General features: G+C 47.9%; 1 protein-coding gene across 2 annotated transcripts in view; it reads left to right on the top strand.

Moving 5' to 3' along the window:
* GCC2 (GRIP and coiled-coil domain containing 2) overlaps nt 1-20,037 on the top strand; it is a 1,745,187-nt gene that overhangs the window by 1,167,741 nt on the left and 557,409 nt on the right. For both annotated transcript variants that reach the window (XM_069636885.1, XM_069636884.1), the window contains 2 exons: nt 11,911-11,988; nt 14,522-14,659. In XM_069636885.1, the coding sequence (XP_069492986.1) occupies nt 11,911-11,988; nt 14,522-14,659 (216 nt within the window). The remainder of the gene's footprint in view (nt 1-11,910; nt 11,989-14,521; nt 14,660-20,037) is intronic.

Raw genomic sequence — 20,037 nt, 5'->3', positions numbered from 1 at the left:
GGGGATGGGGACTGCCACAATCCCAGAGGTAGAGGGTCGCGACCCTATAGTTTGAGAATCCTCATCAGAGGATGAAAGGGGATGGTAGTTATCATAGACCCCTCTATCTTCGTCATCAGTGCCCTGTTGTTCTCCCTCCGGGCTTGAGGGTCTAATACCCCTGTTGTCTTCCTCGGGGTAAGAGGGTCTTTTGAGGGAAGGGGTGTCCTTCCTGTCCATGAAGGCTTTTTTAAGCCTGGAGAAGGCGTCTGAGACGGCAGCGGTGGCAGGAGTAGGCTGGCTCGGGGGGGTCATGGAGTCTTTGCTCCTACGAGCCGGAGTACATCCCCCATCTATAAGGTGCTTTCTTTTGCGGGTTTTCTTTCTCCCTGTTGGGGACGTCTCCTGAAGATGCTCCTCCATACTGTCTAGGCGCTGCTGGATAGGCAGGAGCATCTCAGATACTGCCTTCTTGATGGTGGTCTCCACTGAGGATCCCAGCACCTTTTTGAGGCTGTCTGCCATTGCCACCTCATCTATGTGATACTCTTCCTCCTCATGATCAGACCAATCCTGATCTGCCTGGGGAAAGTACTGAGCTGCCATAATCAATTTCAAATGCACCTCTTCTTTTTTTTTTTTTTAATATAAATGCTCTTTGTGGGCAACAGACAGCCTTCTCTCAGCCCACTCAATTACAGACAAGGAAAGTGTGGAGCACGATACCTTGCTGCAAAGGAAAAAACAATCTGTTTCTGTGGAAGTTATCTGTGAAACTTCCTTCGATTTCGTTTTCTTTCTTTTTTTTTTTTTTTATGCCGTTGAAACGAGGAAAGGAAAGGGGCTTGTAATTGCAGCTGGCGCTCGCTTTCAAATTCCGTTGTAAAAGCAACGGATTGACAAGCGAGCGCCAGCTGCTTGAGGAAAGGACTCAGGGAGCAGAGGCTCCCTCTAGTGGCCACGGAAGGCCACCGCGAGCGAAATGCTCTCCGTGTGCGGCCTTCCCGGGCTCTGTGGCAGTGAAGAGCGAGCCGGAGGCCGCGCACTGAAGGGTGAATAAATTAACAGGGCCGCTCGCGAACGCGAGGGCTCCTGTCAGCTGCAGAGATCCTCTCGCGGCAGCGAAGCTGCTAACGCAGAGGATCGAGTGAAACTGACAGACGATGAAGCGCGTTATGCGCGCGTATGCTGATTATAGTAACGAACGCTAAATAAATTATGTAAACATCATTCACCTTATTAAAATATATTTAAATTTAAATTTCTAAATTTTTTTTTTTTTTCATGAACAAGGAGATAATAAAAAAAAAAATGGGTACTTATCTTTGCTGTGAGCAGCAAGAAAGAGGAAGTGACATAATTTGTATGACTGTTTATATGGACAGCCAGTTATTCATTGGTGGACTAAGTCACATGTTAGTGACCCTTTGCTGGACCTTTTCCTGAAGCATCTTGGGAAATGGGAGTTTTTTCTTGGACTTACACTGTTTTTGTTAATATTTACTAAGTTCTTTGTGTTTTTTCATGCACCTTTTGTCTGCCACGCACTCCTGCGCTTTAAATAAGGTGCATTAACACTTGCTGCTGAGCTTTCTATTTATATATTAATAAAAGAAAGAGAAGCATAATGGGAGCCTCCGGTCTTGACATAGAATCTGTGAGCAGATCTATCCATCAGAAGGAACATTACCCCTGGTAAGTAATTTGTTATTTTCTCTCTTGCGCTCTCTTGTGTGCGCACATTCTCTGTCTCTTGTGATCTCTACTCTAATGGCCTCAGGACTAGGGGTGGGCAAAATGGCCATACTTTTCTCTGTGGAGAAATTGCGAATTTTGTGAAAAATCTGCCCGTTTTGACCGTTTAGCTGGTAGATGGAAATTGGTGATTGAGGGATTTTCTTTTGCCCGGAAATTTCATTTTGTGGCGGTTTTTGCTCTATTAGGGGGCTACAATATTAAAAACTGCCTAGTTAAGTGGTTAATAAGTTAAACAAGCCAAACCTGTGGCTGCCCCTATTTAGGATAATCTCCAGGAACTGCACTATAGTCCCCATCAAGCTGATGGATCAAAATGTTTCTTCTTAATGGTCACTGGCCATAGCCAGCTTCCTTGCTGTGATCCCCAGCAGGTTTCTTACACCAGTCTTTCCATGATGTCTGATTTTTCCCAAGTACTGTGTAAGCTGGATTACCTACCTGCTTGACTATCCTCGTTTTCCTTTTTTTCACTTTTTCTCGCCATGTTCTCCTTTCTCTCCCCTTTTTCCTCTTTCAATCTTTATTTTGCTTTTTCTCATTCTCTTTATTTTCCTGTCTCTCTCTCTTTGTCTTTCACTCTGTCGTTCTCTTCCTCTTGCTCTCCCTCTAGCTCAGAAATTACTTCCTAGCTCCCCAGGAACACCTTCCCAACTACCTCACTGCTGTTTTTTTGCTTCCTTCTTTGCTTCCCTTACTGCTTTAGGTTATTTAAATGGCTTACATATTTAGGGATTGGTTGAACACTATCTTTGTTACCCATTGTTTATAATGGATTTCTAGAATCTGGCATGGTCGTCAGGAATGTTATCCTATGGAGGACAGGGGGAGACACATGCTTTGTGTTTACTTACCCCCAACCCTCCCAACTATGATTTTCCCAGAGGACTGCATGGGTCACCTAGGGGTCACTGGAGGTTGGATTTCCCTCTGCTGGTTCCAGTGAGAAGTACCCTGAAGCTGCGGGTGCAAGCATCCTGGAGCAGAGTGCAACCCTTGGCGATGGAGAAAGGCAGAAAGCACTGATGCAGACCTCTTCAGGACAACATCACAGGCTGGGGGAAGGAGAGTTCCAGCAGCAACAGGTGTCCTTCCAATTGCAGTTGTAGAAGTCCTTCCAGGGCAGGATCCCTTAAAGCTAGAAGGCTGAAATTCAGCAGGAAGGCGACTTACACAACAAGCTGGAGACCACCAATGGTCCGGCTCTGATCGTGGAACAGTGATGTTCTAGCAAGGGAGCCCACTGGAGTTCTGGTCAGTCCACCTGGTGGTCTGGGGACACTTTCAAAGGCTCTACACGGCTGGATCATAGAGAACACGTTGAGACTGGTTAGTTCCACCAGTGGAGGAACTGAAGCACAGCACAAGGCCTTCCCAAATCTGGTAGTCCAAAAGGGCTTCCCGAGGCCAGATACAGGAAGGGATTCTGGCCTTCTTCAGGAGTCTTCTTTGGATCTCCAGTTGGCTGTTCTTGTATGAGGGATTCTTAGCTCCAGCACTGATCTCAAGAAATGGCTGCAGGAGTCCTCTTCTTCTCCAGCATGGGGTCTGGCATGGATTCACATGCTCATGAATATTCCCCGTCGTCAGGCTGGGAATCCTCGGTAAAGAAAAAACCAGTATCAGTTTCGTTTCTGATCTGTCTTTCGTAGTAATAACCAATCACTGGTCTCTGCGTCATACTGACCACAGCCAATGACTGCCCTCTACCTAAGCACCGCCTCTGGCAGCCATCTTCAGATTTTTACCGCACGTTCATGTGTTGGGATCCTCGTGCTATAGCTCTCGAGCGTTAGTGCTATTTTTTCGCGTTTTTTCACAAAAACTCGATTCTTTCGGTCAAAAGAGCCTCAAGCTCCACCGATCCTACATCCGATCAACGGGGACCCGTGTCGGATTCGTCTGCGCCCCTCAAGGGTGAAGATTTCGTCGAGCTACACTTCGGAGGACTCCAGAAGCTTCTCAGGCCCTGTCTCGGAGATGGCCCAGGAGAAGGGAAGCTCGACGCCCGGAAAGCTGTTCAGGGTCTGCCCTGGATGCCAGCTGCAGAACGTCTTTAAGGAGGACGAACACTCTTTCTGCCTTTATTGCCTTCATGAGGACAAGACGCACGTGGAGAAGGACTGTGCGTTTTGCGGCAACATGTCGGAACGGACCATGAAGGACCGTCATCAACGTCTCGCCAACTGGCTGGAGGGTAAGAGCCCGTCTGGCGAGAAGAAGAAGAAACCCGAGCGGTCTTCTAAGACCTTTGAGGGCGCCCCGGCGACGGGGGCCCAACATAAGGCTAAGCACCGCGAGTCCGCTGGCACCGGGAGCGCCGAACGGTCGGGCTCTACGGGCGCCAGGCAGGGCGCACCCTCCCCGGCACCATCAACCACGAGCCAACGCTCTGGGTCGGGTAAGAGGAAGGCCGAGCACCCGGCGAAACTCCTGGAGAGGCCCCGGTCGAGCTCTAAGGCAGAGGAGGAGCGTGGCAGTGCCCCCTCCCTCAAGGATAAGGCGGTGAGCGCACCTAAGGTGGTGAAGGCCTTGATCCATCCGACCAAGCCCTCTATCGAGACGGTCGCGGCGGCCCTGGCTCAGCCTGTGGAGGCTGCGCCAGTGGTAGCGACCTCGGGGCCCAGAATCTCCCTGCCTCCTCGGAGGGAGTCTTCTTTTGTGCCCATCGATAGGACCCCCGTGAAACCCCCCGTGGGGAAGAAGAAGGGGGGGCAGGGCGTCGTCGCAGATTCGGCCTCAACCTCAGAAGAGGAGCTGATCGAGGTCTTAAGCCACGGCCTAGGCGTGGAAGAAGGCCTGCCCGTCGGAATGGACCCCGACGCAGGTGACGACGACGACGACATTCCCGTCGGATTCCCCTCTGCCAGCGCCGCAAGACAACTCGGCGGCCATTTTGTTGGCCATACAGTCCTTATGCTCCGAGATAAGGACGAGACTACCGTTACCGACGGAAGAACCTTTCCCGTCGGGGGATCCAGAACCGGGACCTTCTGGTGTTCCCCCTGCCAAGAAAAGAAGGATTCATCCACCACCTCCTTTTCAACCGTCGCGCCCCGTCCAGCCCTCTCCCCCGTCCACCCGAGGGGATGATACGGGGACTGACACGGCAGCGACGGGTACGGACGACGAGGCATACGACGAGGATATTCCGTCGTCGCCTCCCGCCAGGGCTTCTCCGCCCGACGAGATCGGATCTTTCCACTCCATGATCTCCAGGGCTTCCGAGCTTTTCCAACTCTGCCCTGAGGAGAAGAAAAAGGAAGGCTTCCTTTATCAGCGGCGCGAGGCCAAGAGGAAGACGGTCCTCGCAGTGCCTCTGTTGGACGACATTTGGGATGAGGGCCTTTCCCTCCTCAAGAACCCTTCCACGACGCCAGCTAGAAGAGACCGGTACGAGAAGAAGTACCGGGTCCCGGACACGGCCCCCCTGTGCCTCCGGGCACAGCCTACCCCGGATTCCGTCGTCTCCGCGGCAGCCAGGAAGAAAGCGGGGGGGGGTGCGGCCTCCACATCGACTTCCCCGCCGGACGGCGAGGGAAAGAAATTGGATGCTATGGGACGTAGAGTCATCTCGTCAGCAGCGACGACGATTAAAGCGGCCAACGCCTTGGCTATCGTGGCTCGCTACGACAGGGAGCTCTGGTACAAGATAGCTCCCCTGCTGGATTTTCTGCCGGACGACAAGAGGGCGGAGGCCCTGGAGATCCTGCAGGAAGGTGAGGTGGCCTCGGACCACGCCATCACTGTGGCGACGGACATCGCCGACACTGGGTTCCGCCAGTTGGGCAACGGCGTTTGCCTTCGACGTCGTGGATGGCTCAAAGCTACGGATTTCCGGCAGGACGTCCAGACCAGAGTCCTGGACATGCCCTTCGACGGGAACAACCTGTTTGGGAAGACAGTGGACGATTCCCTTCAGGCCATCAAGGCGGATACTGAGACGGCCAGGGCCCTCGGAGTCCTGCAGCAACGTCGGACGCCCTTTCGGAGCAGCGGAGGCAAGGGCGCCTCCAGAGGTTCCGGCGGCGGTTTCGCTTCCTACCGTCAAGCGGCCCGCTCGTCGTCGCAAGAGGCCTACAGAGGACGAGGCAAGTCTAGCGGACCCCGCCGTCGTCGCCCAGGAGGTCAAGGCGGCAAGGCCGCGTCCAAGCAGGATTGAACCGGCTGTGGGGTCGGGCCCCCACCGGAGCACCCCGGTGGGAGGCCGGCTGGCGGGCTTCGTCAGCATGTGGGAGTCCATCTCCACCGACCGTTGGGTTCTGGACGCCCTGGCCCGGGGTCACGCGCTCGAGTTTCAAAGAAGGTGCCCGCGTGTCCCCCCCGTGGCCAGGAAAGAACTTCACGTCCCTCAACTTCTCCTGGAGGTAAAGGCGATGCTCAGAAAGGGCGCCATCGAAATCGTCCCAAAGAGGCTTCGGGGCTCCGGAGTTTACTCGAGATACTTCCTCGTGAAGAAGAAGACGGGAGGATGGCGCCCCATCCTAGACCTCCGACGTCTGAACAAGTTCATCAAGGCGCAGAAGTTCCGGATGGTCACCCTCCAGCACGTCCTGGGCCAGCTGGAGGAAGGGGATTTCCTGTCGTCGTTGGATTTGGAGGATGCCTACTTCCACATTCCCATCCTAAAGGGGCACCGAAAATTCCTCAGGTTCGTGGTCCAAGGGCGTCATTACCAGTTCAGAGCCCTCCCCTTCGGACTACGGTCGGCACCCAGGGTATTCACCAAGTGCCTCGCACCGGTGGCGGCGCAGCTGCGCCGCGAGGGGATCCACGTCTACCCCTACCTGGACGACTGGCTCATCCGCGCCAAGACGAGGGAACTCGCCGTGGTTCGCACGGCAAGGACCGTCCAACTCCTCACGGACCTGGGATTCTTCGTGAACTACGCCAAATCCCACCTGGTGCCCGCGCAAGTCGCACTGTTCCTCGGAGCGAGGCTCGACACAGTGTCCCTTCTGGCCTCCCCGTCGGAGGAGAGGACCAGGACCATCTTGGGCAAGGTGCAACGGATGTTGGTGGCCGACGCGGCCAAAGTGAGGTCCATCAAGTCCCTCCTCGGGATGATGTCTTCCTGCATCTACCTCATTCCCATGTGCAGGCTCCGGATGCGCCCGTTGCAAGAATTCCTGGATGCGCGCTGGATCCAGACGACGGGCAGCTTCGAGGAAAGGATCAAGCTCGACGAGAACTTCCGACGAGCGATACGGTGGTGGGGCACCCGCGCGCATCTGACGGCGGGCATGGACTTCCAGACCCCAGCCCACCAGGAGACTGTGACTACGGATGCCTCCCTGGAAGGGTGGGGAGCGCACACCGAAAATCTGCACGCAAAGGGACTCTGGCTCCCGACGGAGAAGTCCCTGCATATCAACGTCCTGGAGCTCCGTGCAGTGTTTTGGGCCCTCAGGTCTTTCCTTCCGTCCCTCAAGGGCAAGGTGGTGAGGATCTTCACCGACAACACCACCACCATGTTTTACATCAGGAAACAGGGCGGAACCAGGTCCCCAGCGCTGTCCAAGGAGGCGCAGGACCTGTGGCATTGGGGCGTCGCCCAAAGGATTTTTCTGGTGCCGTTTCATCTGGCAGGGATAAAAAACACCATCGCCGACTCACTCAGCAGGGAGCTGCGCTCGTGCCACGAGTGGGAACTACGGCAGGATCTGGTGGATCGTCTCTTCCGACGGTGGGGCACACCACAGATCGACTTGTTCGCGACGGCGACGAACACCAAGTGCCGGAGGTTCGCCAGCAGGTTTCCCCAGACGAGGAGCATGGGCGATGCTTTCTCGTTCCCCTGGGAGGGCCTGTTCCTCTACGCGTTCCCTCCCTTGCCTCTGCTAATCCGGCTAATCAACCTGCTCAAGAAGTCACGGTGCAGGATGATCCTCGTCGCACCCTCATGGCCGAGGCAGATATGGTTCCCGGACCTTCTGGACTTGTCAGCGTCCCCGCCGATCAAACTGCCGGCGGACGCGGATCTACTCTCCAGGGAAGGAGGCGCCATCCTCCACCACGACCCGAAGTCGCTGAACTTGCAGGCCTGGCTCCTGCAGCGCTAGAGTTTGGAGGATACGACATACCGGCCGACTGCAGAGAGATTCTTGCAAAGGCCAGGGCGTCCTCGACTCTTAAATGCTACGGACACAAATGGAAGAGGTTCTCTGTCTGGTGCCACGCACAGAAGATTAACCCTCTACGGATTACGGCTCCCCAAGTACTGCCGTACCTGCTGACGCTGGCCAAAGCTGGCCTGGCACACGCGTCCATCAAGATTCATCTTGCTGCGATCTCCAGATACACCAGAACCACGGGACGGACGTCCTTGTGGTCTCATCGCCTGGTGAAAGAGTTCATGAAGGGACTGTTCAGATCGTTCCCGCCGGTGAAGGCTCCGGCCCCGGCGTGGGAGCTCAACGTGGTGCTGACCAAGCTCATGGGACCTCCGTTTGAGCCTCTGCACTCGGCCCCGTTGAAGTTTCTATCGTGGAAGACTGCTTTTCTTGTGGCCATCACCTCCGCACGACGAGTGGGAGAGATCCAGGCCCTTTTCTGCAAGGCCCCGTACTTGACTTTCCACGACACGAGGGTAGTGCTCAGGACGCACCCCTCCTTCATGCCCAAGGTACCGTCGGACTTCCATCTCAACGAACCCTTGGTGTTGCCTGTATTCTTCCCGTCGCCTTCGTCGCCGGCTGAGAGGACTTTGCACTCGCTGGATGTAGCTAGAGCGCTGAAGTTCTACGTGGACCGCACGAAGTGTTTTCGGAAGACGTCACAACTCTTTGTGAACTTTGGACCTGTCAATCAGGGGAAGGCTCTCTCGAAGGCTTCCATTTCCAGATGGCTCTCCGGCTGTATCATGTACTGTCATCGGTTGGCAAACCGACCGCTGCCCGGCCGTCCGAGAGCCCATTCCACCAGAGCGATCGCAGCTACCACGGCGTTCCTTTCTGGTGTGCCCCTGCTGGACATATGCAGGGCTACTACGTGGAGGTCGACGCACACCTTCACGAGATTCTACTGCGTCGACCGGGATTCCAGGGAGGAGTCCAGGGTCGGCCAAGCAGTGCTGCGCAACCTGTTCGCCTGAGGTGAGCCTGGTGAGGAGGTAAGATGCTTAATGTTGAGTTTGATGCTATGCTTAATGTTGAGCCTTTGCCACCTCCCGTGGTTGTGCATGTGTGTACTGCTATGTATTCTTTATTCATGAGCATGTGAATCCATGCCAGACCCCATGCTGGAGAAGGAACAAGTTACTTACCTGTAACTGTTGTTCTCCAGCATGGGTCTGGCATGGATTCACATGCGAACCCTCCCGCCTACCCCTCTGCGGCTCTTCACTTGGTCATACTGCCACTTCACGTGCTTCCAAATCTGAAGATGGCTGCCAGAGGCGGTGCTTAGGTAGAGGGCAGTCATTGGCTGTGGTCAGTATGACGCAGAGACCAGTGATTGGTTATTACTACGAAAGACAGATCAGAAACGAAACTGATACTGGTTTTTTCTTTACCGAGGATTCCCAGCCTGACGACGGGGAATATTCATGAGCATGTGAATCCATGCCAGACCCATGCTGGAGAACAACAGTTACAGGTAAGTAACTTGTTCCTTATCCAAAATCCAGCCTGGAAGCAAGTCCAAGCCCACCAATGGTAAGGATCTGTGCATTTAAGCAGCCACTAGTTGCCAAATCAGGGACAACTATTGTTTTCACTCATGCCCCACACCCAGAATTCTGGCTCCAGGAATGCGGAATGGGACCAGACAGCCATGCGCATGCAAAGGCCTCACTAGCCCACGAAAGCAACAGCTTTCCCGGGCAGTGCATGACCTTTATATGGGATTTCCTTGCCTGGCAAGGCAGGAAGAAGGTCAAACAACAATATGGCAGAGGAAGAAGTGAAAATCTTTTGGTGTGGCAATTTTAGAGCACTAGCCACGTTGAGTACCAATTTTGATTGGGTAATAATAATTGTATATAAAAATGTTTTATGCAAAACGCTTTAGATCAAAGCGCTATATAAATTATTATAGTAGCCATACGCGGTAAACTCCAGTGTGCACACTAGAAATAACACACATTTCAAAAAATATACGTGCTGCCACCAGCTTGTCTTTAGGCACATAGAAATGTAACCAAAAATCCCAGTAAAAGACTAGGGTGATGCAAAGTATCCCTATTTCAGTGTATTGTAAGATGCTGTGTGAAATGTTAAAAAGTTACAAAAAGTAAAAGACAAAAGACAAACATAGTTTCCCACTACTGATAGTCTGAAGGACTGATCAGTTTCCCCGTAACAAAATGAGCAAAAGTCCAAGGGAGTGAAGCTGAAGGCCTCCGTTCCCTGTAATGCTGTTATACAAACAAGGAACTGACCTCATCCCATCAAAGATATTTATCTTATTGCCCACACTATTTCTTCCCGTGTGGTACTCTACGACAAAGAGGCTTAAGACTAATTTGCCTATAGAACAATAAATGTTAAACCCAGAAACTCTGGATATCTGATTAATTTGATATCTCAGGCTACCCCGAAGTATTCAGTGTTGCTGCCTTGGAGCAAAAGACAATATATAAAGAAAAACTACTGTAATAGCTTAGTGGCTATTTATTAATTGTACAGTTCTTGTCTAACAAATAAACATGGTCTCCCTAAGGAGCATTCAAAAAATGATACTTTCAAAATGAAACAATGATCATTAAAATGCACAAAGAATTGCATCAAATGGTATGGAACATACACTCTGGTGTTGGCAAAAGCTAAACATTTTCAAACAAAGCCATCCACAGGATGTGTAGCTGAATACACAGTCTATATAATGAGTTAAAAAGGCAAAGTGAAAAGAAGGAAGAAACAAAAGCGAAACCCCAACACATCCTGGTTGTGTGTGATAGGGCAAAGCAACCAAATGCGACCCCACCAGAGTCTGGTGTATATGTGGCCACGGCCAAAGAACCAAATGTCAAGTCCTAAGGTTTTGAGCCCAAAGCATATGTGGTTCCAAACCAGTGCCAGAGGTCAGGTGCTCCTGATAACTTGGTTGGTCAGCTGATGGGAGTTTATCAAGAGATCAATCCTAGGTCGTTCCCTGTAACGTCAGGACAGGTTAAAAAACAAAAGCAACACGTTTTGGGGTCCATAGAACAATGGTGGGAAAGTTGTCAAAAGAGAAATCTTTCCTAACACCCATGTATTGTGGGATTGGATGGTGCTTCATGCCTCAGACCACCTCTGCATGTGTTTTTCCCTCCCTTCCCCATTCGATCCGTGTGTTTAGCATTTCCTAAATGCTTTGGTTTGGTTAAGCTTGGCTCTGGGCGCCAAGCACAAAAAGGTCAGCCACAATTTTAAAATCGGGCAAGTTTACTATGGTGGCCAGCGGGCTCACAGTCCTCATCCCAGTTATGCCAATATCTGGCTTTCCCCTTTAATGTGTTGCACATGCTTTCTGTGATTCTTTTTCACATCCAAGTTCTGGGCTTTCCATAAATTGGGGCGGGAAGCTCGAGTCTCTCCCATGCCAAAATCAGGTTTGTGGATTGCGCTCGTGACGAGCGGGAGATTCGCTACCCGTTAATCATTTCTTGGTGCCGACTCGTATGTTGTGCCCCACTCTCCCAGCCCTTGATCAACCACCATTTTCTTCGACCATTCTGGGGCAGAATTCTTCCCTGCTGTTGGTCTAGTACATGGCATGGAGGGAGGACTTCCCTAGTTGAACGATTGTGGGATGGCTTGCAGGATAGTAGGGTGTCATGGTTGACCCAGGGATCCAGCATATACAACCACCATGAGTCTCGAGCCATCTTAGAAGTGACTCTCTCACAGTCCCCAGAATGACATTTTCAGTAAGCTCACAGGTTACACAATTTCAGTATAAAGCACTTGAAAAACCCCAAACGTTACAGACCAAGCTGCTCATAGAGAACCCCTACTTATGCCACTCAAACTGGAAGAAACCTGAATAAGTGTATTGAGGCCCATCACTTTAAGAGCATAAGGTGACATCAGCTTTGCTCCTGTCACCTAAATGAATACTCCACACCTGCATAATATATCGAAGTGTATACGTGTATATGCAGATTACAAGGTTTCCAGTATGCTTTTATAATAGACCCGAAATCTGAAGTTGCTTTCTCTCTGAATTAATCTCTAATGTTTTACTTCTTAGGAAACGGACAATCTTCTACTTCAGGCATCTTTGAAGGGTGAATTGGAAGCCATTCAGCAACAAGGAGAGTCGTTTAAGGTACTTTTTCATTTGAATTTCTTAGAATGTCATATACAAAACGGCCTAGTGAAAAATGCAGTGGAGCACTTGGTAAAGTACGCCAGTACTTTTCTAAATTCAAACACATTGGCCTAAAGCAGTAGATCGCCGAGGGGTTATCTGTTTTCCTCGGATGCACCAATAGGAAGTTTAACTGTTTCCCCCAGTTATGATTAACTGTATGCCAACCACATTAAGGTGACTGAGACTTATTTCCTCTTATTCTTGCACCTTTCTTTAATTATTGAATTAGCTGACTTAGTTTACTTTTGTTCCATGAATCTAATGCCTATCGGGTTTCACCAAATGTACCTCGTTTTATCAGTGGTCAATGTTCAGGTACTCCTTAACTGTCCGCGAGGGCCACACCGAGTCAGGTTTTAAGTATAACCAATATTTATACTAATTAGCTGCCATTCAGAAATATTGGTTGTAAATTTATCACATAAATAGTAATTGTTGAAAGCCCACATTTCCGAATGTGTTCAGGCCTTGGGCACCAGCAAGCACTCATGAATTGTAAAGTATGAACGGCCTCCTTTTACATGGTATGGAGTGGGTAATAGAAGCGTAACAGCAATACTTTTATGGCACCATTTCCAGCTCTGCCCCATTTTGTAGAGGTGATGAGCTGTAGGAGGGCACAGAGTGGAGATCAGATCTCTGCCATGCAGTCCTCCTTGCTCTAGTCAGTGCGCCTGCATGACATTTTGTACAGGTGTACAACAAATGGATTCCTATGGCATCTGCCTCGCTTTTGCCATCTGCATCTAGTTAAGACCAGGAGGATTCCATCGAAATCTCTTACTAAACTCAGCCTGCAAAGCGTATTTGAAGGCAGCCTTTACCTGTCCACAAGGCAGTCTTGTTTCAACTGTTTGACATGTACAATTGCATGCAGGGGACACCACAGCACGTGACGCAAGTGCCAACATTGGTGCTCCTCTGCATACAATGTGCGATTGTTTTCATGAAATGATTCTGGAATGTCTTTTTGAAGAATCGTAGCAAAGATATGGCAAATCAATTTGGATTTTAAAAATGTGATGTAATTTAGGTTCTTTATTACTATTTAGTTGTTAAAAATCCAGCATCAGTCATTCACTGTAGGAGGTTGTCTTCCTTTGTACTGTTCGTACTTTGGTAGCATATCTGTTGATCATCTCAAATTAAGTGGCTTTGGTGGGTTCTCAGTGACGATTGTTAAACAGTGCAGACAAGTATGTGATCTCAGGTTCAAGTTCAGTGGACCAGGTGAAAAAGGCGGTTAGGGTCTTGATTTGAGCAAGGTCAGGATCAAGCGATGGACTGATTTCATTTGAATAGTAGTAAGAGAAATGTGTACAGGGTCCTATTGTATATTGTGAGCATCCCTGTGTGTGCTTATATTGTGCACGCTGACAAGGGTTTTAGCAGTGTGTAGTACTATAATTAACAGGTTTTAAATACCCAATTGAATGGGTACTTAATTTGTGAACCTTTATGAAATCGCCTTTGCATAATTCAAACTTGTGACCCTTTAGATTGAATTACCAGCAGGCAATTTACCCACTGGGCTAAGGGACTGGCTGTAGAATGAGCTATGGAAAGATCTATGGAGTTTGAATATGATGAGGTTGAGATGTTTATTTAAGGGAGGAGAGAGAGTACTGAAGAGGATACAGAGGCAGTGCTAGGAAGGGGCAAGTGAGGATTGTCTGCCCCCCTGTCACTCCAGGCCACCAAAAAGACATTTAAATGTTATTGACGGTGCCACATAAAAAACTCTCTGCCCCCTTTGCCATCAACACTCTGCCCACCACTGCCATTGGGAGGAGAGTAGTGGTGGGTGAAATGGTCCAGTTTGCTGAGGTTGAAAGCATTGAGCAACATCTTTGGCTAGTGCCGTATGGGGTAGTGAAAGATATTTCAGCTGGAGAATTCAAATTCTAGAGCTGATACCCATGTGGGACAGTCTGTGCTTGAAAGGTTGTATGGTTTGGTTATTGATCATTTGGAGGCCTTTTGATCTTTGACTGCTTTTTGAGAACTAACAGACCGAGGCTAGTAGCCCCCAAAAAAGTAATAAACTGCTAACGTTGAAATGATATATCTGCAATCTAATTTAACTCAAATGGTAAGTACAAGAAATATTATAACCTCTAGAGTCTCAGTACACATTGAATGGTCTACTTCCCCACTGACACTCAGTCGGTCCTTTTGGTAGGATCTGCTGTTTGGAGGACCTACATTGACATATAGTCTACATACAGCGCAGACAATGCAGGCTGTGTGTATCCTCAATTACTTTTATGTAGAATCCATCAAAGATGAAATAGGACACATGCATATTATAAAGAAATTAAACAGTTATTCATTTGAGCAGATTTGTAAGTGTTCCTGTGTCAGAAGACAGAGTGATAACGTTTTCTTTTCTTAAACGTTTCAGTTATTCATTGCATTTATTTTAAGAAATTAATTAATAAAGCCTCGACGCACACTTTAGTGTTTGTATAAAAGGTTATATTTTCAGATTCAGGTAGCTGAGTTAACGGCAGAAAAACACAGAATTCAGGAACAGCTGCGAGCATATATGGAGCAACAGCAACGAACTACAAATGCATACCAGCAGAAAATTGCATCGCTACAGGATGCATACAGTATGGCAAAGGTAATTTTGAAGACCCCTTTAATTTGACACACTGGATAAATGCTGCTGCACAAGTACTCTAATAAATGCAAACTGGAATGAAGTGTGACAATTCTCTGTGAAATGCTACTTCAATAGACGTGTTTGTAAGTTTATTTACTGGGGATTGAAAAGTGTGATTCTTTGCTAGTTGGATAGTTCTCCAAGAGAGCGAAGTAGACATTGTAGCACCTGCTCGTGTCCTGGGTATTTCACTAATGTCATTGAGTCAGCGTGATCGCCCAGGGGCAAGAGGGTAACAATGCACCTCCACTGCGCACATGAGCCATTCAGCTCAAGTAATTACAATATTCCAAATTCTTTATCGTTGGCACAGCTTTTAAGTTGAATACTCAACCTGTTACCTGCATCGTTATACAAGTATTCACTAGACATGTAGATTTCTATTAGAAACTGCTACATCTGTGTACTCCACGAACAAAACTGACATTTTCCACTCAATGTCCCCCCAGCAAAATATGTGCTGCAGAAACTGAAATGTTAAATAAGCCTGATGGGTCATGCCTTTCAATTTAAATGATAATCTTATCATTGGCTTTGTTTAAATTAAACAATTTGCCATATCTATTCAATGAGGTATTGAAATTAGTATATGTTTGTGTTTCATTGCATTATAACACAGTTTCTTGTTTTTTGTTTTAGCATGGAAGATAGCTCAATTCTCTACATTTGCAGTTTCTAGATTGTTTTATGTCCTTACCTAGCCGCAATCTGTCTGTACTCAGGACCTAAAATTTACCTCTATTTACTGTATGTTGAAACAGAATTTTCAACTTTGTACAAATAGGAGATTGATAGACAAAGTCCCATTTTTGCAAGAGGCCCTGTGCATTTTTGATGTTCCCTTCCCTTCCCAATGGACCCTCATTTGAGACCTAATCGGAGACATGAATACTGGCTGTGCCTTTGACAGACCCTGTCACTCAGGGGCTGGGTATAGCAATTGTTCTGTGTGAGTCTCCTCTCTCCACATTGGGCTGTGCCCATGGGCATGCATGTGTGAACCCCTTTGTAGATCTACTGAGTACAGCAACCAGATATTGTTCCTGTAATATAATGCAATACAGATCTGCCCATATATGGAATGGCTACTGTCTGCTTGTAAAGAAGACAGCTGCAAAGCAAGGTGTGGCCAATTGTGTGAAACGTGACCGAGCGAGAGAGGAGAGTGAGAAAGAGGAGAGAGAAAGAGGAGGAATAAAAACCGACACAAAAGTTGAATTTGGTTGTCCTCTCTGATTAGGTGGCTGCCAGAATGTTTGAATTGATGCAACCCTTACCTTGGGGATTGGGCTCCTCCCATAGACCCGATAATCTTGAAAAGGTGAGGGACTAGCATTACCTTGGTGAAACCTAATGACGACTCCTGAAGTCTGGAGGAAGACACCAATCTGAAGACCCTTCCTGACTGCAACCGGCTGTACTTGGGAGAGTACAAGAAGTGAAGTTCCTTTACATTGACTTGGCGGGACCTGGAGGGTGGTTGCAAGCCCTTGAGGATTCCCTTCACCAAGGCACATCTTCTTGACCCGTCTTCACTTGGACCCAGTATAAAGAAGCAGTAACACCAGAAACAGAGCATGCCGACAACTAACGGAACTAATAAAATTGTCGCTGTTGCAAGTAAAAAAAGAAACTACAAACAGAAGTTAAATTGGTACTCCATCTCTCCGGCTGAACGGCCTCCACTGGTCATCTTGTGAATCTTTACACCAGAGCTGCACTGCTAATAAACCAAACAGCTGCATTGCACTCCAGGTCCAATAGTTAATCTTCGGCAAACCTGTATCACAAGTGGCTCCACTAGTGCCCATCTTGCTTTGAATATCTTCTTCATTTACAACGAACAACTGCTGGACCACCAGAAAAACTGTAAGCAGCCTGTGTGCCAACCGAACAGATGCTGATAGCAACCATAAGTTGCTTAAGATACCCAACTCGAGGTTCACAATAATCAGTGTTGCCTAAGTGATCCCAAATAGGTTTCTGTCTCTTAACGTTTGTCCTTACAGTTACCATCGGAGATGCAGCATTAGGACTAGTATTCCGCTCAGCCAATCAAAATCCAGTCTGTCTTCCACTATTTCTGTAACCTGGTTGAGTGAATGCAGGTCCCAAGGTTCCTCTGTGGGTGTCTTATAAGAAATGTTTACCCTTACATGCCAGTTTATGATTGAGCCTACCTGACAGGATAAACATCATACAATACTCTGAACCTGAATTACTTAACTGCAACCTGCATTACCTTGCTTTGCTTTAATGACCTAGCTTGTACAGTTTTATACAGCACGCAGATGCCTTCAATCAGAGTTATGCTGTGTTCCCCAATATCCTTTGTTTACATATTTTTTTAAAAGGTTTGAGTTTTCAGAATAGGACTGCATGAGCAGATTAGCATTACAAGTGAGGAATCGGCATGTCTGCTTGCCAAAACCTGTACATCATACCCTCCCTCATCAAACAGTGGTTGATTCACCTGTTGACACAACTGTGTTTCGGCCACCATATCGGGTACAGTCACAATTCTGGCCCAATCATTCAATACATATAGGAATTCTTGGCTACTAATGCACCCCTCTCTTCTTGTTGAATTGAACAAATGTTGACCGTGACAAGCTGCAAAGACATTTGTACCTACTAGTAGAAAACACTCTCCTCACCACATCGGGCCCTGAAATGCTTACCTCTGTGTGCACCATTATTAAATCACAATTTCTAACATGAATAGCACACTCACTTAAATGTCCTCTGACACTTAACCGCTGCTCTGCATCAACGAGAGCCCCTGCGTATGATTAATCCAATCTCTAATTCAATCTCTCAATGTCTATATCAAATCTGGAATGGTTCAAAGTCATCTTGATTTAGAGTAGGCACTCCACTAAATGGTACAAGTGGATTGTAAAAAACAAATTCAAATGGTGAAGTTCTGGTTTAATACCCAAATCAATTCTTAATTCCCAGCATTTTCTCAACAATGGCCACGTATATCGTGACAACTCTAGCCAAATTCTGCATTATCAGGCCAGGCTTCTAAAATTAGTATACCATTGTTCTACATAGTGTATTTCAAAATGTATATGCCCGAAGTGTGGAAAATACTCAACTTCTGCATATTTTTAATGGAGCCCTGGTGTATCAATGCACAGACAGCTCTCAGAACTTTACTGTTGCCTAAAAAAAAATAATCTGTAATACACAATACAAATGGAGTTTTGAATAAAACATCAACGCTACTCCTTAATTAATCTACCTTGGAACATTCATTGAGGCATTGTTCTACAGTCCATGTTTAAAATTCACATTCCCAACATGCAGAACTACTAAACCTCTGCATGCTTTAAATGGATCACACAAAAGTGCTAAAAATGCTAATAACGCTTTGCCAAGAGGAGGATAGCGCAGGGGGTGGGGGGTAGCACGGGGCAACACGCTGGTCTTGGAAGCAAGACCACGCAGAGCAACAGAGTTTCGAATTCCGCATCCGCACTTAGTAATCGAACTCGGGTATGGTATTGGGTGCGTTATAAAAACCAAATAAAATAAATAAACACTGATTCCTAGTGTATTTACTTTGAGACTTTCCTTGAGGCATGATTCTGGGGAAGAACGGCTCAGCCATATGACTCGGAGAAAGGACTACTCAGCTGTGTCATCCAAGGCTAAAAGAATGACGACCAGCTCTTGCTTTTGCCATCTAAAGCGTTGTTTCTCAGTCAGGGGGCGAGGGGAGTGTCTCCCTTGCCTTCTCCCGAACACTGGAACGTAATCTAATAGACTGGCTTGTTAAAAAAGAATGTTTACATAGATCCTCCATCTTAGAATACCCAGATACAACTAGAAATGGGTTTGGTCCAGATGTAACGGGCATGTCTTGTGTACAAATCACATTCAAAATCCCGGCAAAATTCTAATGTATGAAATGCTGTATTGTTTTGGTTTTTAAAATGAGGTCATGAAAGAACCCCACTCAATACTGACATTTAATCCCTGGTCTACCATGTTAAGTTGTCTCATCCATCTTTGCTCGACCTCAGAAAGTAGGGCATCATTGCTCTCCTGCATGGGGTCTGGCATGGATTCACATGCTCACATTCCCTGTCGTCAGACTGGGAATCCGCAGTAAAAAGAAAACAGTTTCGCTTTAGCTTGAAAACTGCATTTCTCTTCTAAACCAATCACTGTACTCTGGGTCAAACTGCCCTCATCCAATAACAGTCCCCTCCCAAAGCACCTCCCTGGTCGCCATCTTCATATTTTTACCGCACACTTCAGTGTAGGGCGCCCTATTCTTGCTGTCCAAGCAATTTTTTGTCTTCCAAGTTTTTTAGACCAAAATGTGACAATTTGTTAACCAATTTTTACTTCATCGTTCAACCAAAGGTCGATTTCCGGCAGCGGGGACCTACTATCGGCGAAGATCAGCCAACAACGCAGATCTTCCATCGAAATTTCGAGCCAGCTCGAGCTTGGGCCTACTTCACGCCTTCCACCATGCCTATTCAAACTCTGCGCAAAATGTGGATTGAGAAATGTGTATGTCGAGGATCGACACCATGAATGTTTATATTGCCTGCATCTGGACCGTGATGAGGAGGGATGCAGGGTCTGCCATAGGTTTTTGAAGAAAAAAAGAAGCATCACTACAGTAGGCTGGCAGCGTGGCTCAAGTCGGGGAAGGCCTCTGACTCTGCTTCCGGGCATGGTCATGCCTCACCCAGGACCAGCAGGTCCCACAAACGAACTGCCTCAGAAAAGAGGTCAAGGTCCTTTAAGGACGCCCTGCCCCTCGGGGTTGTGGAGTATTTTATCCACGCCACTGCGCCACATTGCCCCCCTTTTCCAATGGGGATAGAAAACTACCGAAAATTAAGGCAATAACCCCTGTGCGCGCCAAATCTGCAAAATTGCAGGGTTCAGAAAACACCAAAAGAGCTGCACGCCCTGCCACATACACAAGCAAAGTGGTGTAAAAAGGGGAATCACTACTGTCATCTGTCATCAGTCACCTGAAACAAGGCCACAGAAGGGCCTAATCCAAAAATGCTCGTAAAAATTCAGTCATTTTCCCCAGAGAATTATGGAAAGGAAAGCGTGCCGAAATCATGGATTCTCCAGGCAGTCAGAGGAATCTAGGTCTCCCTGCCTGTCAGCTGCTTAAGGAAATTAGCTGTCAAACCCATTTAAAGGTGCTTCTTTTTCTGGAAGAAATTGCAAAATTCACTATTTCAAGCATGTTTGTGAAGGGCTAATTCTTTTAAAATGTTTAAATCCTTTATAAACTGTGCTTATATTTTATATTTGAAATGAAAATACTTTAATGTCAAAGAGCCCAGTCT

The sequence above is a fragment of the Ambystoma mexicanum genome, chromosome 7p, assembly GCF_040938575.1.
Source record: "Ambystoma mexicanum isolate Mex_15411 chromosome 7p, UKY_AmexF1_1, whole genome shotgun sequence".
Classification (NCBI taxonomy): domain Eukaryota; kingdom Metazoa; phylum Chordata; class Amphibia; order Caudata; family Ambystomatidae; genus Ambystoma; species Ambystoma mexicanum.
Note: the sequence above shows the minus strand (reverse complement) of the source record. Positions and strands in the feature narration are given on the sequence as shown.